We start from the raw sequence: 9,166 nt of genomic DNA, 5'->3' as shown, positions 1-9,166 counted from the left end.
ATGCCTGTTGGTAATGTCGTTTCATCACCAGCGGACTCTTCCAAAATCCGTTAATAGTGGCTTATGGGAAGAGACGCGTCTTTTCAAGTTTGAATGGAAACTTCTAGGTTTTCCAGGTTGATCACCGAAAACTCTGCGTAGCGGCAAACTTTGAAAATATCCAACATAGTTCGGCAAAATTAAAATTATGCAATGGAATATTTTCATATTCTTTGGTAACCACGGTAATACGTATTTGAACAGTGAGATATAATATTCCATTTTGTAGGACATGCTTATATTTATCTTTGAAAATCGAAACTACAAAATTTGTCATCACTAATATATTTTGCTCCTTAAGCTTATTCTTTTGATTTTCATAATGACTTTTTGAAATAACCATACTGTTTTTCCTGTTAATTGTTTATTGGTTAGTTATACTCAGAAGAACCACAAAAATTTAAGAAGACTTGGTAGGAACTAACTTATGTTTGTGGATAAAAATCACGTTGAACTGGAAATATTCTTTTTGGGTGGAAGCTTTAGCTGCTTTGCTTACCGTGTATGAAACTGGACTTCCATTATGTGTGAGTATTAGTAACACGCAGATTATTAAATCCAGAATTGTACATATGTAGCGTGTACATAAATTCTATATATATATCAATTGTAATTAAGTCTGTGAATTTGCATGAATTATAATAAATGTGTGGTTTTAAACTCGTCAGTACATTGTGTTCGCGTCAATGATTTATATTGTACTCGGAATTCTTATGTATTGAACAACGGTGTTTCATTTCAGCATAACTAAACAAATGGATTCAAATTAAGTAAATATATCAAGATCGATTGAGTATATGTCTCTTGGAACTATAAGACGAATCCCCAAATTATCAGAATAACCCTCGAACCAATGTTTTTTAAGAGAGCATAAGAGTGATACTAAATTACAAATGAACCTTATATTCTACAGTGAATCATATATTTTTATATACATATATATATGTATATATATATATATATAGAGAGATTAATTTTTCTTGAACAATTGGGAGAGTGAGTTTACATATGGATACACCCGGGAACTGTATAATATGAACTTGTGAATTGAGTGACTCTAATATGTGTACAGTGTACTCGTAAATTGCAAGATGAATTACCTTAGATTGTGGGGTGGATAATAATTTAAGTTTATTATCCACGCATACATAATTGCTTGAAATGATCTTTAAGTACCATGACACACATAGAAGTACAGTGCACAACTTTCATTAGCTGCATGGATGCGTATTTTTGGAGCAACATAATCAACTTTCTTTACAATTTACAACATTTGTAACTTTGGGCCGTCTTACTCGATTAAAAACAATGTTAAATGTCCCATTTTCCAAATATTCTTGAACTCTAAATTATTAATCATTACATATAGATGAGAGCGATTTCCCTGGTCTGATCTGATAATTTAGTACAACTATGGTGCACAAAACATGTCTTCCCAAACTCTGAGAATTAGAGGTATGTATTGTTCTTTTAGCAAAGCCGCTTCCAAAACTCTGGGAATTAGAGGTGGGTGCTGAAGAATACCCCAGAATAGGTACGATCTCAAAAATAAAAAAATAGAAAAGGAATTACAAAGACCCTGCATAACTTCACTTTTGTGTTCCATCAGTGCAGAGGAATGAATAATCAAAAGGAAAGCCTAATATGTAAGGGAAATCGCAATACAATAAAAATATGTAGTAGTATAACAAAGAAAGTTAAGCAGTTTTGACCCCACCCTTCTTGACTGTCCTTGTGCCAAAACTTGTGGTTATAAGAATAAGAATTATTTGATCCGGCCATTCTGGATTCAAAATTCATACATCGTACGTTAAAAAATACTCTTGATAACAAAAAAGGTCATGCAAAATGAGAGAATAATTAGTATACATCGGTATATATAGTCTAAACATAAGTATTAAAAAATGATTCACTATGAAAAACTAAGATCAACCAACTTTGGATATCAGTTGAGCTTAAAATTTAGAAAAAACACAAGCACCAAGAGATGAAATTAAAAAAGAGTACAGTAAATTGTGGAAAGAGTACTGAACATAATAATAGTTGCTATTATTTTTTTTCCTTAAATCTTAACATAATATTGCCTATTGTTTAACAAAACTTATGAAATAACCTTTTAACAAACATGATGAAATAACAATACCTTAAATCTTGTGATCAGAACCCGACCAGCTTGAAGTGAAAATTTTGTTTCATTTTCTCCATACAAAACACAACACCAACAAAATCGATTACGATTAAGAGTTCTTGGGATAAGTAGTGCCTTACAAATGGTGGTTTAAGCATAAAAAATGGAAGATTATTCTGCGCAGCAAAAAAACCAAAAAATCAATAGAAATCTCACCACTTCTAATGTTTCATGAGTACTGCCGGAGAAGCAACACGCAGGGAGGAAAAAATAAGAAGCAATCGACTGCATTGTTTCCTAAAAGCTGCAAACAAAACAATAGAGGCGTATCAGACAACAAAACCCGACAATTAAAAAAAAATTAAGCTAGAAACAAATGGGGTTTGGATTTTGCTCCAACGCCTTATATAGAGAAAAACAATTTCTAAAAATAATGCCGATCTGAATAAATGCAGAATTTTATCATTTTCGGCGTGTATATCTTACTTGTTGTATTATTCTTTGAATAATTGGCAAACATTCTTATTTAATCATTTAAGACGCTAGTATATTAGGTAAAAAGGAAAAGGAATTGTCCTTTTAAAGATTTTTTTTTCTATTTTATAAAATATTAGCTTAAATAATATTCTTTTAAATCTGAAATTACCTAAGTTACAATTATTTGTTAGTTATAAATACACCAACCAAATCACACGTGAAGATTTTCAAGTGCAAATTATGTTTTTTTTCTTTTTTTCTTTCTTTCTTGAGGAATGAATATAATATTTTTTGGATGGCCATATTTAGTTATAACAAAAATTTGTCCAAAAATATTTGAATATATCTTGCATGTTTAGGAATATAATTTTTTTTATTATGGATTTAACCATTTTTAGAAAATTAAAATCGAAATTCATCCATTTTGTCTATTATATTTTTTTTAGTAACGTTTTATGTTCTCCATTCTCAAATTTTTGCTTAGTATGTATTGTTCATCACAATTTCCTATTTAATAATTTATATTTGATTATTGGGCAGGATGAACAATCATTTTGTTTCGCGGAGAAGGAAGCACTGTTCGATCTACATGTGAGTATTCACAAATCTATGTATTTAAATTATAAATTTTAATCATTGAGTTGAATTTTATCAAAGCTTTTTTAATTTTTAGAACTATAATTATAAATCACAGTTAGTGTTCGGCTAAATTAGTTACTGGTTTGAAATTGTAACTAAATTGGTTTAATTTTAATAAAAGTAATTGGACATTGGACATTTGATATTCTTTTAAAATTTATGTTTTATGATTGATTTTATTTTTTGATAAAATCATGATGAACAATACATATTTTCATATGATTTTATTTCCATCTTTTTATGAATCTTAAATATATTTAGAATAATTTTTTAATATATTTTTGGCAGCAACTTGATATTTATGGTTTAGTTGTTTTAGGTAATTTTCTTTTTGTTTCATGTGATTGGCCAAAAACTATATTGTGGGATAGTAAATATTTTATTCGAATTTTATTGGTTGATATCAGATAATATTACCAAAAATTAAATCTTGGTGGGGTCAGAATCAACCAGAAGTTCCGATTAACCACGTCGCTCGAAAAAACACTGTTTTTATATAGAGAATTTGTTATTCGTGTAAGAATTCCATCTTCCACGCCACATCATCATTTGGAATGGTTCATGGAAAATCAAGTGCAGTGGTTGAACCGTATAAACGATAATAAAAATAGTTTTTGACGCTAATGATAATAGCATACGGAAAACACTAGTATGAATAGCGCTTGACCTTGTCAACGGTCAAATTCTAATGGGAACAACGCTAGACGCTATTAGAAATAGTTTTTTTTTAATAAGAAAGGAATTTCCATTAATAATTTAAAGGATTACATCAAGTTTTTCAGAAATTAGAGAGGATAACCACTGCGGTAAACTCTCTGACCAAAAAACAGTACTGTTGCTTAGCCTTGCATCCTTTGCTAAGAGATCTACTACCTTATTTGTTTCTCTTGGAACATAACAACATTCCCATTTATTAAAATTCTTAAGAAGTTTTTGACAATCATAAATTATATTATTAGTTGTCCATTTTTTTTTTGCTGAATCATATATTTATATTGATGAAAAAAGGGAATTACAACTGAGTTTAAAAAAACAAACGCAAAACAATGCTAGACTCGAGCATAATCTTTAACAGACTTAAAAGACACTTGAGACAACTATTTAACTAAATCTATAATAAGTAACTCATGGCATTTATACTCTTTTTAACCAAAAAGGTCTACCCAAATATATATTTCTTTCTCCTTCCTGTAAAGAAGCTCCCTTTTTGGCAGCACAATCTGCAGAGAAGTTGATTTCTTTGAAACTGTGGGCAAATATGATTACTGAAATCCTTTTAGTTGCATTTCTCCACCTTGTTCTAACAAAGCAGGGAATTTGATCATGTTCAAATTGATCAGACACTGTCTTGGAATCAGATTTTATGATAATCTTTTGCAATTTCCAGTCCACAGCCAATTCAGCTGCGTTAACAACAGCATAAACTTCAGCTATATAATTTTTTGCAATCCCCAATCCACCAGTAACTGCACCAAGAACCTGAGTAGAATGATCTCTAATGACAATGCCAAAGCCAGCTGCTCCAGGATTTCCAAAGGAGGATCCATCACAACAAAACATAGTGAATTCAAATTCAGGTTCATTCCACTGACAAGCTATAATACTCTGATATCTGGAAAATCTTGGCCCCAGCTTGAAGAAAGATATAATCTGGTTATCATACTCTTGATTCCATTTGCTACCTTTAATCCTGATACTATGTTCAGCTATTTTCTTCAATAGTTTGCACTTGAATTTTGAAATATCAGGTTTAATTTCTCCAAAAAATCTCTTGTTTTTTGAAATCACAGCTCTTTTAATGTAAAACAAGAAGCTATGAGCCATACCTGTTGAATCAATGAGCTCTTATTTATTGCACATCTCCAAACTTCATCAAAAGATTTTGGCAGAGAGAAGTTGAAAATATCACATAACCAATTCCATATAGTCAAACTGAAGTTACACTCCCACAATAGATGGCTCATGCTATCTTCATCTTCTTTACATATGCAGCATCTGGAGACCATGTCATATCCATTTTTAACCATTTTAGTATCATCAATATAGAGTCCCTGAATTAACTTCCATACATTGCTTGCAATACTGGGATGGAGAAATGCATTCCATATGTATTTAGACCATTGCACTTTTCTCCCCTTGATCTGATTTTGTTAACAGCAAATGAAATTATAAATTCACCTGAGAGTGTTACTTTCCAACATAATTCATCATTCATACCACTAACATCAGGCAGACTGAAAGAAGCTATTGTACTCTTGATTTCCTCTGGAATAGACCAATTGTCATTGTTTAAATATCAGCAACTTCATATTCATATTGTTTTTAACAAACTGAGATTGGCCCATGACATTAATAAGTGGAGAATCTCCAATCCAGTTGTCAAACCATACTGAAATTGACTTCCCATCACCCACATTCCATTTTAAGTCCTCTTGTAAAGATTGCATTGCCCATTTCAAACCACTCCAAACTGAGGATAATTTCCAGTTGTTGTTCCACTGCCCATGTTTGTCTTTATATTTAGCTTTGAAAAATAATGCCCAATCTTTTTGAGAATTTAATAATTTCCACATCATCTTCATTATAAATGATTTGTTGATGGTTTCTAATCTTTGAATTTCTAAACCATCTTCAGAGTAAGGACTGCAAACTTTTTTCCATGTCAATACAACGTAATTTCTCACTTCATTGTCCCCAGACCAAAGGAAATTTTTGATTATCTTTTCACAAGTTTTTATCACTGAAGAAGGCCATATGTATATTGCCATATTATATACTGGAATGCTGTAAAGGACTGATTTGATCAATACTAACCTGTCCTGAAATGACAAAAGTTTTCCCTTCCAGCTTGCTACTCTTGTCTGCATCATCTTCACCATATGCCAAATAGTTGAAGACTTAACTCTACCAGCTACAAGCACAACTCCCAAGTAATTATCTGGAAATTCACTCACTTCCATTTTCAATATATCTTTAATTAAATATTTCCTCAAGGTAGATGTCCCATCCATAAAACATTTACTTTTCATCTTGTTAATGATTTGCCATGAACTTGCTTGATAATTCTCTAACAGCTTGAGAAGATTCATTAAACTTTTCTTGGCTCCATTTAAAAAAATGAAGACATCATCAAAAAAAAAATGTATGTTGGGTGAATGCCTTGTCTTATAACCATTGGAGTAATGAGACCACTTTTAACCATCTCAGTTAGATTTCTACTTAACACTTCTTCCATTAAGACAAATAGGATTGGAGACAAGGGATCACCCTGTTTCAAGCCTATGCCTACTGAAAAAAAACCACATGGTCCACCATTAAGCATGACTGATATTTTAGCAGATTTGAACAGAACATGAAGCCATTCACACCAAGTTTTGGAAAAACCAAATTTCTACAGTACTTGAAAGAGGAATTCCCAGCTGACTGCTGAATCATATGCTTGAGAGATGTCCAGTTTGAGACTCACATTTCCACTTCTCCTTTTCTTCTTCATCTCATTCACCATTTCAGATGCAAGTAAAATTTGCTCTTGTATACTTTCCTTTGACATAGGAAGCCTGTTGAGTGAAATTAACTTTGTCATCAAACCACTCATTCTGTTAGCACTGAGTTTAGTGAATATTTTGAAGCTGACATTGCTAAGACCTATAGGCCTATACTGATTAGGAGATTTTGCACCCTCAACTTTTGGACGTAACACTAGAAAAATTGAATTCATCCCTTTGGGAATAAATTTCTTTGACCAGCAGAATTGAATGGCTTGGACTACATCTTCCTTTATTATCTGCCAACATGCTCTATAAAAATGACCTGAGACACCATCTGGACCTGGAGAGCTATCAGGATCCATGCTGAAAATTGTATTTTTAATCTCTTCTTCTCTCGGAATTATTCCTAGCATTTCTTGATCTTCACTAGTAATTACTTCAGGAATATTGTTAAGTAGAGAATCTTCAATGTTAACTTCTTGAAATTCAAACTTTTTCTCAAAGTATTTGATTAATTCTTCTGTTATATCCTTTTGATCAGTAAGCAAATTACCATCTCCAACTTCCAATTCACTGATGAGATTCTTGGCCTTTCTTATCTTTAAATTTGTATGAAAAAATGATGTATTGGCTGCACTATCTGTGACCCAATTAATTTTTGCTTTTTGCTTCAATAAAGTTTGCAATTGAACTTTTCTGGAATTAAAAATGTTTTCAGCATCAACCAAAGTATTTAAAGCTTCCACATCAAAAGGATTGTCATCTGAAATACTCATTGCTTCTTGTACTTCTTTTGCAGCTTATTTATTTTGACATGAACATCACACTCGAATTCCAATCATTTAAAACCTTTTTCAACTTTTTTAGTTCGCTTTGAAAAACAAAAGCTGGATTACCCCTCATAGGTTCAGACCAACTAGAATGCACCACTTCCATGAATCCAGGATGAGACAACCACATTTTCTGAATTTTTTTTGGATAATTTAGTGGCTTTGGAATGTCATTACTACCACCTAATAAAGGAGCATGATCAGATGCAATTCTGATACCAATTTTATAATTCCAGTTTTCATACTTCTGCACCCACAACTGATTATAGACTGCTCTGTCCAATGCACATAAAATTCTTTTAGTACCTTGTTGACCATTTTACCAAGAATATTGCAACCCTGAATGAGGAGCTTGAATCAATTCACACTTATCCAAATATTCAGTAAAATCAAGCATACTTCTTCTATGAGGACTTCTCCCTCCAACGTTTTCATCAATAGAAATTATAGTATTAAAATCACCAATCACTAGCCATGGCTTCTTTAGAGCACTTATTACTTCCATTTCTGACCATAACACTCTTCTTTGAACAACACTAACATGATCATGCACACCTGATATAAAAGTATCTCCAACACTGACAGTAATCATTTGACTTAATAATGAAACCACAGATGGAGTTGGCAATGCTTTATTCCAGAACATCCAAATATTCTCCTTTTTATTTAGTACTGAATTATGAATAACCATGGATTGCATTCCTGGTAAGTTTAACTTATTGCAAAAAGATGAACTACAAACTACCTTTGGTTCAGCTATAAAAAGAATTGATGGAGAAAATTGATTAACTAAAGTCCACAATTTATTTTGAGCCCTAGTCCTTCTAAGGCCCCTTAAATTCCAAAAAATTATCTTCATAGTTGAGGATGGAGGCCCTTAGTACCTCCCTTTCCATGATTCTTCCTAAACTTATATTTATTAGTATTCTGAGGAATTTTTACCCTTGGGTATGCTTGCTGAATTTGTTCAGTTGAGCTGGTTGCCTTTGATGAAGATGGTTTTTGAATCACTTTTGACCAAGTTGTGATAGGAATTCTTTCTTCAGATATTGAACCATCTTTCCCATTAATGAAATTAATCACACTTTTTTCCACTGTATTATCTTCAGCTATTTGTGATATTCTTGTTGGATCTAAAATAGTTCTTTCCTCAGTCATATTGATAAAAATTTCTTCTTCAACAACTGTATTTAATGAACCAAATCTTCCTGAAGTAATATTGAGTGCAGGACTGGAATGTGGAGGAATACATTTTTGTGGATTAATATTTGTTACTGGAGTAAAACAAATATCAAACTTCTCACCATTTGTTGGGTGTGGAGTTGATGTGGGAGAAGTAATGCTCTTGTTTACTTCCTGTACTTTATGAGAATCATTGTTATTTTGATTATTTGATGTGGAACCAAACAGTGGAGAGTTACTGTTATTTTGTTGAGTACTTGTTTCATGTGATACCTTATTTACTCTGCACTCAGATTGAAAATGACCTACAATTTTGCAGTTATGGAAGAATTTTGGAAGGTTTGTAAGTAAAACATCTTGCATAAAACCTCCAAATTTTGTTT

The 9,166-nt window shown here is 32.0% G+C and overlaps 2 protein-coding genes across 2 annotated transcripts; both read right to left on the bottom strand.

Moving 5' to 3' along the window:
* Positions 1-4,417: 4,417 nt before the first annotated feature.
* On the bottom strand, positions 4,418-5,107 carry LOC113346374. Its single transcript, XM_026589913.1, has one exon. It carries the CDS (start codon positions 5,105-5,107, stop codon positions 4,418-4,420), a length of 690 nt encoding a protein of 229 aa, XP_026445698.1.
* A 1,567-nt stretch (positions 5,108-6,674) lies between these two features.
* On the bottom strand, positions 6,675-7,547 carry LOC113346372. Its single transcript, XM_026589912.1, has one exon. It carries the CDS (start codon positions 7,545-7,547, stop codon positions 6,675-6,677), a length of 873 nt encoding a protein of 290 aa, XP_026445697.1.
* Between the last annotated feature and the right edge of the window lie 1,619 nt (positions 7,548-9,166).

The sequence above is a fragment of the Papaver somniferum genome, unplaced genomic scaffold, assembly GCF_003573695.1.
Source record: "Papaver somniferum cultivar HN1 unplaced genomic scaffold, ASM357369v1 unplaced-scaffold_99, whole genome shotgun sequence".
NCBI lineage: Eukaryota > Viridiplantae > Streptophyta > Magnoliopsida > Ranunculales > Papaveraceae > Papaver > Papaver somniferum.
This window is presented reverse-complemented; position numbering and strand designations above follow the sequence as displayed.